The 17,443-nt window shown below is 36.6% G+C and overlaps 2 protein-coding genes across 2 annotated transcripts; both read left to right on the top strand.

Annotated features, from left to right (window-relative positions):
• The first annotated feature begins 382 nt into the window (after nt 1–382).
• LOC109034566 (waprin-Thr1) lies at nt 383–5,246 on the top strand. The gene is made up of 4 exons (XM_019047786.2): nt 383–537; nt 3,079–3,156; nt 3,988–4,164; nt 5,032–5,246. The coding sequence occupies exons 1-4, from the start codon at nt 501–503 to the stop codon at nt 5,121–5,123; spliced, it is 384 nt and encodes a 127-aa protein (XP_018903331.1). The 5' UTR covers nt 383–500; the 3' UTR covers nt 5,124–5,246.
• Nucleotides 5,247–7,547: 2,301 nt separating this feature from the next.
• ND-51 (NADH dehydrogenase (ubiquinone) 51 kDa subunit) lies at nt 7,548–15,843 on the top strand. The gene is made up of 9 exons (XM_019047860.2): nt 7,548–7,736; nt 9,251–9,330; nt 9,753–9,897; nt 11,189–11,282; nt 11,546–11,744; nt 12,274–12,504; nt 13,236–13,468; nt 13,979–14,297; nt 15,193–15,843. The coding sequence occupies exons 1-9, from the start codon at nt 7,688–7,690 to the stop codon at nt 15,283–15,285; spliced, it is 1,443 nt and encodes a 480-aa protein (XP_018903405.1). The 5' UTR covers nt 7,548–7,687; the 3' UTR covers nt 15,286–15,843.
• The last annotated feature ends 1,600 nt before the right edge of the window (nt 15,844–17,443 follow it).

Genomic DNA, 17,443 nt, shown 5'->3' with positions numbered 1-17,443 from the left:
CTCCCTCCTCGATCAGAAAACAAAAATATATTTAAAAAAATTTAAAAATAAAAACCCCTAGACTCCCATTCGTGATAACCAGAGTGATAACAAAAAGTGAGGTTATTAAAAAGGCTCTATGACAAAGGTCCTACGTAATATTTCTGTTTCCTGGTCGAAGAGGGGATTCAGACCACACCGAAAGGCCCCAGGTTTTATGTTTATTGTTTTTTATTCTTGGTTACCCGTTATTTTGTGTTTTTTTTTTTTTTTTTTTTTTTTTTTTTTTTTTTTTTTTTTTCAAACATAAATATGGTACGTAACATGGGAATATTTGTATTAAAAGGTATCAGTGATGGACCTGGAGAAAAAAATCCTTGACAATGAGGTTCTGCTCTGTGTGCGACGAAGCGGTGGCCCAGGAAATGAACCTTGCCTGAGGCTCCCGACAACAATCAGTGCACCATTGGTGACTGGATTTCGCGCCTACACAGGCAAATGAGTCGCTCCTCCATCAGTTTATGTGTACAACTTGCAAATTGCGACCACAGAAAATGAGTGAGTATTGCCAGTAAACTTAGTTCCAAGCGAGTTATTTAAACAAAATAATAGTTTCGTCAAATGTTAAAAAAATTGGTATCTGTTGCACGCGATTAAAAGCAACGCGGATGAATGTGAAGCATGATTTTTTTGGTGGCAAAACCTGTAATAGGTAGCTAGTGTGCTCGATTAGGATATTTTGCAATTCCTAAAAAGTGCGGGGTAGCACAGATTGCAATTAATTTCAATTACGAAATAATTATTGCTACGGTGCCGAAGTGTTGTGTATGTTGTCCATTCACTGATTGAAGTGGCTCCTCTTATCGAAACTTATTGCAATAAAATTGCAATTTTTAGCCTTGCAAAATCCCCTACCTTTCTTTTCCCGCGTAGAACTCATACTAACGATTGTTTCAAATTGACATTTATTGACCAAATGATGTTAAATATTGCAATTTCATGGTAAAAATTTGCAATTTTATGGTAAAAATTGGCACTTTTATTGCAGTAAATTCCAGCGGTATTTGAAACGCAGTGTCCTACTTGCGTACATGTGGTGCGAAATGATTAGAAATTTAGATTGTCAAAAAAGTATACGAGGAAATTGAAGAACGACGTTTCTTGACATTCGAAGCGGCTACTTTCCTTGAAAACAAAAAAAAGATTGATAAAACCCACTCTTCGGAACATGAATGGGATTGTATCTGAATTTTCGCCTAATGAACCGGAAAGTCTGACTATGCTGAGTAAACCGAACAAAACTAGGTTCCATGCCATCTGAACGCGAAAAATTGGCGCTTGCACGCGGAAAAAAGTGCTCTTATCTCCGATTGCAACGTTGCAAATCTCTACTCATTTTTTTTTATTTTTAATCAATTTTTTTTAATAAAACTGCACACAGTTTTTGTAGGAGTTCCCGAGAAATTCCCCGAATGATTTGAAATGAAATCACAAAAAATTTCGACGCGATATTTCCGTTCGTTCTGTTTTCTTTTCATCAAATCAAAATTAATTTTACAAGAATCACGTTTCAGAATTGCTGCATCGTTAAAACATCGTCCGAGTTGCTGAATCGCTGCAATTAAGACCCTTAGAATACTTATTTACCCTTAAATTGTGGCAAAAACCGGACAGGGACCGTTAAATAAAATGACGCGTGGTCCTAGTTTTGCGGCGATTTTAGCGTCGCGCAAGCCAGGAAAGGGATCTCAGTCGTGCGTCGAGTCATCTTCACAATGTGATGCTTCTTCAATCCAGGTAGCGGTAATGTGCCGTGGTATACCCGTGGTCGAGTGGTTATCGCTAAAAACTCTCGCATTGCGTTTGGTGCAGTGTGAGAAGTATTCATGCAGTCTTGTAGGCGCTGTCATGTCTTCGACGCCGACCGCACTGTTTGGTGCAATGCGCGAAGTATTCCTACAGTCTTGCAGGCGCTGATGAGTTTGACACCGACCGCACCGTGTTCCGCGCGATCATCCGAACTCGCGTTAGGATAATCGCGGCATCGAAAAATGGGGCTTAAAATTGTGTTTCGACGCCGTATGAGCAGTCCAACGTTGCTTCGTTTCTCCCGATAAAATATTTTTTCTGAGAAAATTTATATAAGTTTTCTATGTTTGCTATATTTTAGATTAAATGTACCATTAAACAGGTTAAGAATTTGAGCATTTTGATAAATGATTCTTCAACGAAATTTCATGCAGAACACGATTCGCGCAACGAAAACTACTGAAATCAACTTCTAGCTCAGCTATTAACGTTTTTATTGTTCATTTGTTACGGGAACTGAATTCAAAGTGTGTACAGCTTAAGCTTAGCGTCAAGATTGATGTTGCCATATTTTCATATTACTGAGACTGTCATAGTGACGTTTGGCGTGCAATTTAATCCTAGTAAATTATTTTTTCTTTCATGAGCGGAAAGGTTGAATTTATTCATAAAAGACGTTATTACCACGGTTAGGAGTTAATGCAGGGTTAGGATATCCTCGTTGCCTATTAGTGTTCACACCGCGAGCCTGCAATCTTGGGATCGAAGGATTGCGGAAATGTTCCAGCTTCTTGTTTACTCATTTTTTCAATTTTTTTTTTTTTTTAAATGAGAAAGCAGCTAACTTTATTGCTTGAAATATGTACAGAATATTCTGCCGAAGGAGATGAAAAATTATGATAATTTTAAATAAATTGCGTTGAGTGTGGCAGGGAGTCTGCTTCTGCAACGTCGCAAAAGTTGATTTCTGAACTTCCTATTGTGCAAATATGGTTTATTTACGTAAAATTAAACAGCATTAAACGGCAAGAGAAGCTACGATGTCTGTATTTTTTTTAGATTTTTTTTTTCTTTTTTACTGTTAAATTTGCCACTTGTCTGCAAAAACTCGTATATGTCAGCTACGACTTGTGTATCAAAGTTTTCCAGTTGCGTTCTCCAAAATTATTCACCACAATGAATCATGGGCTCTGAATATGACGAAGAGGCTGCATCAGTAAAAACATTTTATCCATTGCTGGAAATACTTGTCTGATTTTGAAGTAAGTCGATTTCTCGTTTGCGTTTCAGGTATACCGTTGAAGTGCCTTTTTGGTGTCATTCTGCCAATTTTCTTGTTAGTGCAACCTGCTTTCAACTTCACGTCCAGTAAGTATTTTGCTTTTGCTATACGTGTTTGTGTAGATTCAGAGGCTACTACTTGTACATAGTTCTGAAATATACACACACAATTATGATAATAACTCGTAAAAAAAAGTTTCAAAGAGACTCTTTGACTTTACGAAAAAAAAAAAATCATTCGATGTTCACATGAAAATGGAATGAAATGAAAAATCTCTTGATCTGAAAGAAAAAGTACACGCAAGAATTAGATCGGGATCTAAAATTTTATGGCGTAAAATTTATCGGCGTAAAAGAAAATAAATTCATAGAAATTCAAGAGTTCATGCTTATTACACAATTAAAAATGGGCAAACCACATTAATGAACTTATGATACATGCTAAAAAAACCTATATGCGTAAACGCTCATTTTTGAATTCCTCATACATAAATCTTAGTATCAATTCTGCACCAGTGTGACCAAGTCACGCCCAGAGCCTCGCGTCATGACATTAAAAAGTCCTCAGAGAAAATTTGTCAGCGTCTAGGAAGTCGCATTTCATCCATTTTGACATCCTCGTGCAGCATTTAAATCCTAATTATGGACTTTAGAATATTTAAGGTAACAATAGTAACGCGAGTAAACATTCGAGTGTTCCATGATTCTTAATGTAAAATAGCGTTTTCATAGGCGGAGAACTTGTGGAACAGGATTTCGACGCGGGGCGCCTACATTGTCTTGTGATACTGCACCCATCACCCGAGAACTGACGAGCATACCTTGCATTACCCACCCTCCTATATAATGGTTCTGTTTGGTAGAAATACGTACATTTGACAGCTATGCTCAAGGTATCTACTAAATTTCTCATTTCAGGTAAAACCGGGTTTTGTCCTCTTCGCCTCTCTGTGACGTCATGCGCTCCTCGCTGCATGAGCGATTGGGAATGTGGAGAGGATCGTAAGTGTTGTCCAAATATTTGTGGCTCTATGTCCTGTGCTGCTACCAGCGCTGTTGAGAGCTCCGACAAAAAATTTGACAGCTCAAACTCAGGTGAGCTTTTTGCTTACAATGTGCATTTTTTCGTTTGCTTTCATGATGATCGCCTGATAAATATCAATGATCGAAGGAAAGTGCAGTAATCGAATGAATTTTAACAAATAGGTATAGTATCGGTGGAGTGATAGAAAAAATTGATCTTTTCCTTTTTAAATTATTCGCGTAGATACATACTCGTACTTAAAATTTATCTGCCTAATAGTGCACTAGCAGCGGCCATCAGTGGATGTATACTCGCTTTCAATTCCTTCTTTTTCCTCTTTTTTGACCCTGATGGGTAATCCAAAGCAACAACATGGTGCGTTTTTAAACGAACCGAAATATGGGGCAAGAAATCACTTGTCCTCTAATTTTAGCAGCAAAGAAGTTGTAATATTGTTGTATAACCTACGACTTTTGCCATTAGATGGCGATTTCCATCTAACGACACTGTCTAGTTAACGTTAAATCAACTGATTTACTAACTGTTGATAGATTTATCTGACCTTTTTTACGACGTGGACACAACACGCAAGTTGCCAATTCAACGTAATTTAACTACTGACTGTTCGAACATTATGAAAATTTTATGTTAGGCAAATACTGCAGGTTTCAAATGACGAAAAAATGTCGCATGCACGTCTATCTTCAACATGGGAAATGCTGAGATGAAGGAAGATGGCTGGTTTGTTTCATTCCTTCTTTTATTTTGCTTGTTCTTTTTACTAAAAACGAAATAGATTTAATCCCTTTTCAAAGCTATGGTACATGCCCATCAACAAATTTAGTAATATGAAATGGAATGACATAGTCTATATTTTCTCCCATTCAACTTTTTCTTTTACATTGATATAATATTCACTGCCTTGTGTTTCTTTCCAGGAGGAGTTCGATGCGCTAATACTATGTGCCACCCGCAACAGATATGCAAAACAGACCCAAAAACAAAGCGTCGATATTGTGCTAATTTCTGAGTTACCTTCAGTCATTAGGCGATGGATATTACCATTTCCTTCTTTCAATTTTGTACAGAATTCGCTACGTTCAAAAATTTGTGCCATACTTACCTACCTAAATTAAATGTTTTGTAAGATCTCCGTTTTAGTGTTTTCTGTTCAACCTTTTCTTGTATTTTATCACTTGGTTCCAGCGCGTACTGTTTGGAAGTTTGGATGACAATTGTGCAAGTCAAAAACTGATGAATGCGAAAAAACAATACTTACTCCGAATTTTAAGCGCAGGAATTCAACGATTGTGAGAAATTTCTTCGACAAAGGTTTAAAAATCTGTAATATTCCTCCAGTGCCCTTGTAAAAATTGGTGATAGGAGCTGCGTTTCAAAATACCATAGGAGTTCTCATAGACGACTAAAGAAGGCTATTGAAAACCATATAGCTGGCTGTAGAAAGCGAAGCAAATCATACAGCCGGGTTATACGAAGCTATAAAAAAGTATACAGTCGGGCTATAGTTCCTATCGCCGGGCTTTACACTTTATCGCCATTGGCTATAAAAGGCTATAAGAAATTGTGCAGAAATTCGTGTGCTTTGGAAATCATTAAGTTTGATACGGAACTACCTCAATATTTACAAAACACACATTATATTTTCCTTTAAAACATATTTTTTTTCATCAATTAAAATGAGAATAGTCCGTACAGAGTGTGCAAACATTTCAAAATCATGAGTTGTAAAACGCTGATTCCTCGAGATTAAATATCAGAGCCTAACACAAAGCGAAGCGGCGACGCACTGGCGCCTACAAACCTAACAGGGATACTTCACGCATTGCGCAATGCGTGAAGTATCCCTGTTAGGTTTGTAGGCGCCAATGCGCGTATCGCGCTCTCTGCCCGCCCGCCGCGCCACAGCGTGCCACGGCGTCTGAAGCAACTATTTCACACCAGAGGTATTGCACAGTACCATAAGAAATGGAAGGCGCTCCAACATATTAAGAATGACAGGCATCCTTCAAAAGTACGGAGCTTTCCTCGCAAGATAAATCGAGATACTACGGCACAAAAAGAGAGCGGTTGTCCAAAAACTAACTAAGTCCTAGTATCCGTATTTAGTAACGTTTAGCATACACTTTATCGTCTGGCTGTTGCTTAATCGCCATCGGCTATAAAAAGCTATAAGAAATTGTACAGCCGGCTACAGAAACTATTGGAAATCTTGGAATCTGAATTTGTCAAGCTAAATTTTCACAAGGGTATCCAGAAAATTGCAGCAGAGGCTTCGATTTTCAATCATCTTCATCGAAAAATTATATTTTGAGACCCACTAAAAAAATATTAAAGATCATATATCCATTCTCACCCATGAAATGAAAAGCTTCATCTGCGTTCTTCTAATTGCCGCTCCCCTCCTTGCGACCCTCGCAATTGGACCGCGTTAAGCAGAAAGGAACCAAAGCCACATCAGCTATTGCCAAATTTAATTGGGCGTTTTAATTTTTTACATGAAAACGGTAAAGTGGATTTTTGTGCAAAGGTCAGTGAATTTTCTGCATAGTGCGAAGCAAATTCTTTAAAATGTTCAAAAAAATCCGCACAAACATTCTCTTGTACAATATTAAATCGCCCAGTCAATTTTGGCAATAGCTGACGTGGCTTGGCCCCTTTCTGCTAAACGCGGTCCAATTAATCTTTACCAAACAGAAATGCATATTTCCGCTATTTATGAATTGTAAAACTAGCAAAAATTCATTCCCAAACAATTCAAAAATGCATCATTCCCAAGCGTTCCCTAAGCATTGCCTCGGAAGCCTCACATGTTTTGTAAAATTCTCAAGGAAATCACATATCAATTCCTTCATTTGGCTCGTCGATTTCATGACCTGCGAAGGTTTGCAATGTTGAAGGAATACTTACTACGTTCTTTATCAAAGAGAATATATGCGTACTATAAAAACGGTAATTAAAAAGGGGAAAAAAATTCAGCGACTCACAAATCCGCCTTAAGACACGAAGCACTGTTCGCCTTCATTTCGACTGGGTAGGCTAAAACAGCTCCCACAGGTCGAAATAGTTGACAGCTGTTCAAATTGAAGGCTGAAACGGAAAGAAGAAACTCTGTCGGCTCGACAGAGGCCGCATGGATGACTCTTGCAAGGGGGATGATGTAGGTACCACTATTCGATCACGTGGGAGCTAATGCTGCTGACACGAAAAATTGAGGGCGAACTGATGTGGCTTTGAAGTAACTACTCTCTGTTGCACAGTCGCCATCAGGAGTTGAAACACTTTCATCATCAGAGAATTCACTTTTTCGAATTTTTTTGGCATAAGTGCAGACTAATTAGATATGCCGACCTTTAACAGGAATATTTTCACGAAAGATCCTTAGTACACGGCTTTCGGAGCGCAAGTTTGAATTTTGCCGCCTTCAAAAAGTTATATAAAGACTGTCGGTGACGTACGTAGCCAACAGCTGGCGATTTGTTATGAAGGCACTTTGAAGGTTATGGACAATTGTTTCCTAGTGTCGCATTATCATCAAAACTAATTTATTGAATTTATTTTAAACATTATTGTGAGATGGCTTTGTCATCGTTGGGTCGAGCTGTGCTTGGAAAAGGACAGTTTGGTAAGTTCCTTTACTTCAGCTTGATTGCTTTTATCTTCCAATGTTTTTATTAGCCGCTAGAGAAGCGTAAGTAGTGCTATGGTCCAGAGTGCCCACCACCAAAATTTTTCTTTAGATCACTCATTAGTCTCATTATCAACGAAATGACTGTTGCAACTGGATGAATCAGTTGCCATGACAAAGAATTCTTCTCACTTGCGCGTTGTTAAATGGCATAGGCAGCCACCTGAAACTCTTGGCACTGTGACACTCGCTTTCGAATCCTATTAAAAGCGTTTATTCATCCCATTTTATCCATGGAGCGAGACAATGAGGATTTAACTTCAAAGAACGTTTGCCTCTTTTAATCAATGACTTTTGGGTTATTGAATGAGCTCATTATCGGCCAAGTTGTCAAAACTCAAAGTTTTTCACAAGTTGTGCAACCGTACTTACTTCTACAGGTATGTCAAACGGAAGAGATACAAACATAGAAACCTGGCTTGCAACTCTAGTTGAAGGTTTTAATTTTTCGGCCTAGAATGACTGTAAGATCCATGCAATTATGTTTGTGCCTCATCGGGTTATTTCAAAAATTTGAATACATCCCTTTAGCAGCATTTCATCAAACATTTTTTAGTGCGCTTCAAAGTTTTCATACAGTGGAAGCCTCTCTCTCTAATTTTTCTCATCGTTACAAAAAATTATCTCAAAGAAAATACGGCTGGTCTAGATGCCTTTGACTTAAACATGAAAATTGTTGTGGACTCATTATGTAACTAAAGATGATTGTAGTTCTAAGTGTGGACTTTGAACAATTGATTTTTTATCCAACAAATATGTTGTTACGTTCCAATTAGCGAGTCATCTTTGTAGAAAAAAAACAGAGAAGCCTAACAAAATGAATATTTTTGAAACGACTCTTGCTTACTACATGACATGCATGGTTAGTAGTATAAACATGGAAAAACTCATGGTCTGCAAGTCTTGCAGAGATAACTTTTTTTCTGAAGTAAGAAAACCCAGTATGAAATTACTGCATCTTTGTTACATAACCGGATGCGATGCAAGATATGAGCCATAGTTCCTGTCTTGCTAGCATTCGTTTCTTGACTTTGAGGGTTCCTAAAATACCCAATGAAGCCCTCGTTTTTCATGAAATGGAAGCTCCCTGCTAGAGTCCATGCCAAGTAAGTTTACCCACTTCTAGACCATGACCGATGATCACCTGATGTCACTTTCACATTTAAAATAAATGCAAAAAGCAAGATGGCGAATCTTCTGTTGCAGTCGAAAAGTGCGTAAACTCATTTGGTGTGGACTCGAGTATTATTTGAAGTCCTTAAAACATTGCCTTCAAGTCTTTAAATATACCAGACACTCTAGAATTGTAGATGATTTGCTGGGAATGCACTTTTTCCAGAATGAATGCCCCACTAAGCTTTACAAAAAAGTCTCCTCTCAATGTTTTTATGCACTTAAACTTTTTATGAAAGTTTTTAGTTCTCAATAACGTTTTATATTCTTTTCCGCAGGATTCATTGTAGCACCTGCCGTCAACACATGTCAGACTGTTTGCAACTATTCCACCCCACCACCAACACCACCATTGAAGGTAAAGAATGCTTTCCTTCGTTTATCTCTAATTACCTATCCTACAAATTTTAGTTTCGAAATTTTAATTCGCTCATTATTATTGTGTTCCCAGGGATGTCATTGATCACAAATGGTAAGCTTAAGATTGACTTTTGAGCTTTTCTCAGAGTCTCCTCATTGTATGTAATTTCTTAAATTGAGATTCAAGGCCCAAATAAGACTTATTAACCCCTTTGAACGTAGCTAGCCTTATGATGGAACCTCTGAAATAAAATCCCTCTGGGTTAAAGTCGTCCAAATAAAAGCAAATAAAATTAGTTTCTTTTAAAGCAGAATGCCCCTCTCAGACCATTTGTCATTTTTTGCAGTGCCAATTGCAACTCATATGGTAATCTCCCATGTTAATTACAAAGGTAATCCCTACATTTTCTTGCCTTTCAGGACAAATACGGGCCACTCAGTGATGAAGATCGAATTTTTACAAATCTTTATGGACGTCATGACTGGAGACTAAAAGGAGCTCTGAAGAGGGGTGACTGGTACAAAACAAAAGAGATAATTCTTAGAGGACCCGACTACATTTTGAGTAAGTTGTATTGATCTGAAAAACTTGACTTGATTGTAGCTAATTATATTCGCTAAACAAATTTGATGCCACTCAGTTGTGGAGCAGTGTAAATATGCCTGTCACTGGTGTGGCTTCTAGCTTAGCGCTTCTCAAAGTTTTCATGGGAAAAACTTTCCTAAGATTTTTTGCCTTCATCATCAAAGCAGTCAACATGAAAAAAATAGATATCAAGTAACGCATTCTTATCACTTTCCTCCTTTTTTAATCAAAGGTCATTAAATCATGACAAATTTCGTAAAAATTTGCAGCATAACATCTAAATCCTAGAATTTAACAGAATTGGGTCGTTGCATGCACGAGATACAGCCAATTGAATACATTTATTCAGGGTGAATTTGCTCGAAAATCACAACGGATACATTCAAAAAGTCTGAAATCCGCTCCTTAGCATGTAATCTGCGTAGTTTGTATCACACTTTTTCAAGTTTCCCGCTTGCACAGGCAGAGGAGTAAGAAAGAACTACCCAATGCAAACAAACGATTAACTTTTTCTATTGTATGATTTCATTTGTTTTCAGGCATTTGTTTCCTTTTTCTTTCTTTATTTTGCAAAAACGAAAGCTTTGAATCAATAAAATCTTCCGCAAGGAGAGTTTTAATAGTTTGCAAGATTGTTTGTTTATTTAGGTTAGGTCTCTCTTTGGGCAAATCTGACTGCCAGCCACTAAGAGAGACTGGCCGCATACGCTGTAAAGTTGAAAAAGCATGTTACAAACTACGCAGATTGCATGCTAAGAAGTGGATTCCCGACTTTTTTTATGTGCCCAACGTGATTTTTTTGCGAAGTTTCTCTTCACAAGTGTATTCAGTTGGCTGTATCTCTTGCTTGCAATAGACCCATTGTCTCACAGACCCTACAAATCTCATTTCATAAAAACTGAATTAAAATCCACACCACAATCATTTGCAATATTTTTCTGTCAAGGATCAATTTCAAGTTGTAAAGAATTGTGAGTTGCTTTATCTCCTCAAATCCTTTTATTCTCTTGGTCTCCTTCTCCAAATCCCAATCCCTGTCATTGTGCATCATAACTTTCCATGGATGAAACATTATTATCGCCCCCAAACCGTAAATAACAGATTTTTTTATGAAAAGTTATGATGAATTTTTGCTCTTTGACGATTAATATTCCTTCATTTATGTTTATATAATAAGTAACAGAGCTTAAAATGCAAGACTGAAGCTTTTAAAATAATTGACTAAACTATTTGTTTTATTTTATCATTTTTTTCCTTTATTTTTTTCAAGATGAGGTAAAAACATCTGGATTACGAGGACGTGGAGGAGCTGGGTTTCCCTCTGGAATGAAGTGGAGTTTCATGAATAAGCCATCTGATGGAAGGTAAATTCTGAGTTGTGCATTTCAATTTAATTTGTCCTCTAATTGAAATGTATGGCATTAATTCATTAAAAATGATTCTTTCATCCGTAGTAAATGAAATTTTTTACACAAGTCTAATCTGTTTGGACTGTACATCTTTCTAGAGGAATGGAATCCTATACAATTTTCCATTTTCATGATGTCAAATTTTCTAAATAATTCTCACATAAATAACCGTTATTTGACTTTCAGGCAAACTTATATTCTTTTCACTTTTTTTTCAGGCCAAAATATTTAGTTGTCAATGCTGATGAAGGAGAACCAGGTACATGCAAGGACCGTGAAATCATGAGACATGACCCCCACAAATTAATTGAAGGTTGCCTGGTTGCAGGTAGAGCAATGGGTGCTCGAGCAGCGTACATCTATATTCGTGGAGAATTTTACAATGAAGCCTCAAATTTGCAAGTCGCCATCATGGAGGTATGTCCATTGGTAGGAGTCAAGACCCTCAAAGTATTCAAGTTGCTAATTTTTAAAGCGTCTTATGGCAAGTTAACTACTGTTTTCCCCAGCAAAAACATTCTAGGTCTATTCACACCATCCCCACCTTTACCCGCCTGGCAGATTTTTTACAATGTGAACTTGGTATCTTTTCTCTCGAGTAAACATCTTTCCCTCATAAAACTATTACTTAATTTCTTCTTAAAATTCGAAATCAGTCTGTTGAAGACTAAAACATTCTAGGTCTATTCACACCATCCCCACCTTTACCCGCCTGGCAGATTTTTTACAATGTGAACTTGGTATCTTTTCTCTTGAGTAAATATCTTTCCCTCATAAAACTATTACTTAATTTCTTCTTAAAATTCGAAATCAGTCTGTTGAAGACTAACTTCAACACCAACTTCATCTCATTCTCCAACTGTAGTGTTGAAGGCAGTAGTTTATGCAATTTTTACCCGAAATCCTCGTTTCCATTGGTATTAATTTTTTTCTTTCTCTTCATCAGGCCTATCAAGCAGGTTTAATTGGTAAAAATGCATGCGGATCCGGCTATGATTTTGATGTCTTTGTGCATCGAGGTGCTGGTGCTTACATTTGTGGAGAAGAAACAGCACTGATTGAGTCTATTGAGGGCAAACAAGGAAAACCACGTCTGAAGCCCCCTTTCCCAGCTGACATTGGTGTGTTTGGATGTCCAACAACTGTGGCTAATGTTGAAACAGTCGCTGTATCACCGGTGAGGTTCTACTATCTTTGATATCGATTTTATATTCATGATCACGTCAAAGAGGTTGAAGGAATATTACTCAAGATTTTTTTACACACATTAGTTTTTTTTTTAAAATGTTGATCAGCAGCTAATATAAAATCCATTGATCAGTCGATTGACTGTATTGGCAAGAGTGTATTTGACTGATTTAATGTAGGTATTAAGTCAAATTTATTTTCCTAGTCATATCCTTTCCTCTGAACCATTCTTTCTTTCTTCTGGTTTCAATGCATCAAAGTAATCAGGATAAAAATGATTGCAAGACTTTTTACCGCTCTCCATGATACACAGCTTTGTGTTCAGAGGCTACCTTTATAGTAAAAGTATGTACACTTTGATGTATAGACGTTGCCCTAGGCTCAGAATAAAGTGGCGATTGTGGATAGGAGGAGGAAGAGGGTTGTTGCAAACTTTTCATGGTAATCTCCAGCTGCGCCTGGTGCAAGCACTGCAGCAAAGAAAAGTCTATGTTGAAAGGAATATTTTCTTAAATGTAACAAATAAAATTGGTTTTTCAACTGATTGAAAAGTGTTACCATGTAATTTGTATTGCATTTTCAAAGCTACAGACGCAGAGTGAATTAATCCAAATTAAAGTTATTTTTAACCTATACAAGAGCTTTATTAAAATTAATTAATCAGATTATCTTTCCTGTTGCTGGAAATTAATTTTAATCTTGTGGGTTTTGCTCTTCCAGACAATTTGCCGTCGTGGAGGAGAGTGGTTCTTAGGACTAGGTCGTCCTCGCAATTCAGGAACCAAGCTGTTTAATATCTCTGGTCATGTTAACAATCCATGCACTGTTGAAGAAGAGATGTCCATTCCATTGAAAGAATTGATTCAACGACATGCAGGCGATGTTACTGGAGGATGGGACAACCTGTTGGCTATCATCCCAGGTGGATCATCAACTCCACTTATCCCGAAAAGGTAATGATTTCAAATCACAATTAATTTTATATTCTGAATTAATGAAGCTGTGAACAGTAAAAAAATTCAATAATATTTCAATAGAATTTCCCTCCTTTAAATTTCAGAAATTAATTGGACAGTGTGTATTTTCAGAAACCTCTGCAATAATATTCTACTCACTAAGAAAAAATTCAAGCTGGACAATGAAGGGAATTTCGTGATGAATACCTTTTTTTCCTAATTAAACACATCATTTGTGGCTTTTATAGTTTTCACTCTTCAAGAGTGATTTTACCTTTACTGCACATGAGCTACTCAAGGTACTAATTTCATCAGCGTTTATAAATAATGGCACTCTTCAAAATTTTTCTCTTTAAATAATGATCCAAAAATTGTAACACAACTTTTTGACCAGATGTATGTATTTGTAAAAAGTGAGGCTGTTTTTCTTGCTGAGTTAGTCGTCTTTTCATAATACCTATTTGTATATTAACCCCTCCATTCATTTCTGCCTTGGTCTTATTCCAGCGTTTGTGAGGATGTCCTTATGGATTTTGACGGACTTATCGCTGCGCAAACCAGTTTAGGAACAGCTGCTATCATTGTGATGAACAAGCAAACAGATATTGTTAAGGCCATTGCTCGTTTAATCATGTTCTACAAACATGAGTCATGTGGTCAGTGCACTCCATGTCGTGAAGGCATTAACTGGATGAACAAAATCATTTACAGAATGGTAGATGGCAATGCCCAACCCGCTGAAATAGATATGCTGTGGGAGTTAAGTAAGCAGATTGAAGGGCACACAATTTGTGCTTTAGGAGATGGTGCTGCCTGGCCAGTTCAAGTAAGTTACTCACTTCCTTTTTATTTATGTTATTTCAATCATCTCTTGGGTCTCATCATAATTTCATGAATCGACAAGCTCCACTGAAGCTCTTCCAGATAGAGGTAAAAGCCTATAAAAAATAAACATCTTTCTTCTCAGCGGGTCCTCAGTTTATTGGAATTATTTTTTTCTTTAATTTTTTTCCATGATAATGATAATAAATTATGAATTTAATTTCCATGATTTATCTCTTAGGTTTTGGAAGAAAAAATGCTGTCTGATCATTTTTTTCAAATGAACTGAATTGAGAAGATAGTTTTTTTCTCCTTAATTTTATTTTTCATCTGGTTCATCTGCACTTACAACTCATAAATACATATGGGTATAATGAGTTCGGGAGAAAGAAGAATTGAGGGATTCAGAGGACAAGGTGCATAAGTGCAGTTTTTGCTATTTCAAGAAATATGTGTTTAAAGTTTCAAAGCTCAAAAGTTTCAATGGAGCCTCATGGCAGAAAAAAAAGTTCTGACTCACTTCTCGTTTTGCGCCTTGTCCTCCAAGCCCCTCAATTTTTATCACTCAGAATTCCATTGTGTTATTTTTTTGGTTGTGGAATAGTGGGATGGCCGGGAAAACACATTATTGAGATGGATGGGAATAATGAAGAACTGTAGATTTGTTCTGTTTTTTATTCGCAAGAGGGGCCACGTGTTATTTAAGTGTTAGTGGAAACCTGGAGACACCAGTAAGTGTAAAAACAGAGTTAAGTTATGAAATTCTGCTATCAATCCTCAAATTATCTTGTCCAATTAAACTTTCTTTTCAAATCGGACTCATTCGAAATCATTCATTCCATTAGCAGAACCAACTTTTTGCACTGAATATTTTTTAAGGATTTATTTTATTTTTGCAGGGTTTAATTCGGCACTTCAGACCAGAATTGGAAGCAAGAATGAAGAAATTCCATGAAGCACATGGCGCAGAAAAAGTGGCTGCCAGCAACTAAATGATTGACAAATCTCTTCAGTCGTTTTTCTATGTGTTAGCTTTCACTAATATTAAATCGAATACCTGTAATTTGGAATGATGGAATGATTGCCATATTCTACGCCCTTGAGGAGCAATTTTAAAATCTTTCAAAAAGATGTATAAATTGAAAATCTCAGGAAGGAAAAATATAATTCAATTGAGTTTACTGCATTCAACCAGAAAGAATATTCAGCTTTTTTTATTGATTGAGGGTTGAAAGTTTTACTCTCTATCAGTAAGTGCACCAGTATACCAGTTTGTCACATCTGACAGTATTCTATTCTATCACTTTGTGTGCATGTCTACAAAATTACATCAAAAGTAGAGCTTTCGCTGAACATTTTAGAAGTAGACTATTTTAATCTTTGAATTTTTTCACATAAGCCATCAAATTTTAAGACCTTCAAAACATGGCGGTAATTTAGTGTATGCAAAAGTCAGTAAGCTCATTAAGAAAAAGTGTTTGTACATGCTTTTCAAGTACTCTCTATTTCATGTTGTTTCCTTTTAATTATTAAAAAGTTATAAAAATATATCATGACTTTGGACTTTCTTTTTGTCTCTGTAAGCCATGTCACTAAATTAGTTTTTAGAGGGCAGTACTAACTAGTTTTAGTCGCCTCGGAACAGATATGTGTTGATACCAGCAGAATTTAAGGAATTTTAGACATCCCATGAATTTTTTAGATTTTTTTCTGTTTTATTTTTGGAGTCAAAAAACTTAGTCAATTTCTGATTTTACTTTTCTTGGGTGTATTTGGATGATCATTCCAGTTTTTATAATCGTAGCCCATCAAAGTTTTTCTGAGGACAAGATTCACATTACATGGGTTTACACTCTTTTTAAAGTGAGACAGAGGATCTGTAATATTAATCCTTGCATTTAAATCTTGTATAAAAAAGAAAATGGCAGGTATTCTATCTCACTTTTAAAGTGCATAAGCTTCTTTGAACGCGGCTCTATTAATAAATTAAAAATTTCCCCCAAATTTCTGAGGATTATTCAGACTTCAGAGGATACTTCAGTGCATTTACTTACACTGTGGATTAAAGCAACTCCTGGATACCTACCAACTCTCCCAAGTTGAGGCAGTATATATTAAAATGTAAAGCAGACCTGGTTGATCAGATACTCAATTTTTTGCAGTAGAAGTTCGAAAAATCTGATTTAGCTCAGTCAAAACTAGTTTGATGAAGTGACATTAAAAGATGACTTGAACTGTCAGAAACGGCACTCTCAGTCCAACACTTAAAGTTAGGAGGGAGGGGGTGGTCAGGGTGGACAGGAATTTAGCTCTGTCATTGTCATCAGATATCCTTTAATCTATTTAACTTTTGCCTCCTTACCTACATGATGTAACGAGTTGTAGACATGTATACCTACATTATTCTAAGATTTTGTTCGAGCATTGTACCCCTGAAAGTACCCCTAGACAAAAATAGAAAAACATCTTAATGAGGGAGGGGATGTTGTGAATCCATCAGTCCTTAGTGCCAATGTTTTCCTCCAAATTAGCAGGGGACAGTAGTTCATCCCACCCTTTTCTTTGCCATGAATGATTTGTTTCAGACTAAAAATACTAAAATCCCTAAGCGCATAGGATGAAAAGGTAATTTTAAAAAAAAATCTTTAAAAGGCGGAAATGCATACATACGTACATACAGTATACATACACTCATGAATTTGAAGTGCATATATTTTTGTGATCTACGACTCGTGATCGGTGTTCCTCACAAGATCTCAGCTCTGGATCCAACACCACAGAATGCAATAGTGTATTTTCTTCGGAAAATACACCAAATAAAATTGACGGAAGATGCTGAACTTAAGTAGAGTCAGAGTGGCATGAAACGTAAGGAAGACATGAAAGATTGAAAATTTCAGTGCAATATTGAAATATTTCATGAAATTTTACGAGGCTGTGAAATATTTTCATATTTTTTAGGGGTAAGAGTATGCACCCCGCACTCAAATACACGAAAATAGAAAAAAGTCACACTTTTTACATTTTTGCGAAACATGAAAGGGAACTGGTATTTTTTGAAATCTTACATAAATTTCTGAAATTTCATGAAATCTTACACGTGAAATTTCAAGATTTTATTTTTCAAGAAATTTTGCCACCCTGAGTAGT

Source organism: Bemisia tabaci, chromosome 1 (assembly GCF_918797505.1).
Source record: "Bemisia tabaci chromosome 1, PGI_BMITA_v3".
Lineage (NCBI taxonomy): Eukaryota > Metazoa > Arthropoda > Insecta > Hemiptera > Aleyrodidae > Bemisia > Bemisia tabaci.
The sequence above is the reverse complement of the archived record's forward strand: the minus strand, read 5'-3'. Positions and strand labels throughout refer to the sequence as shown.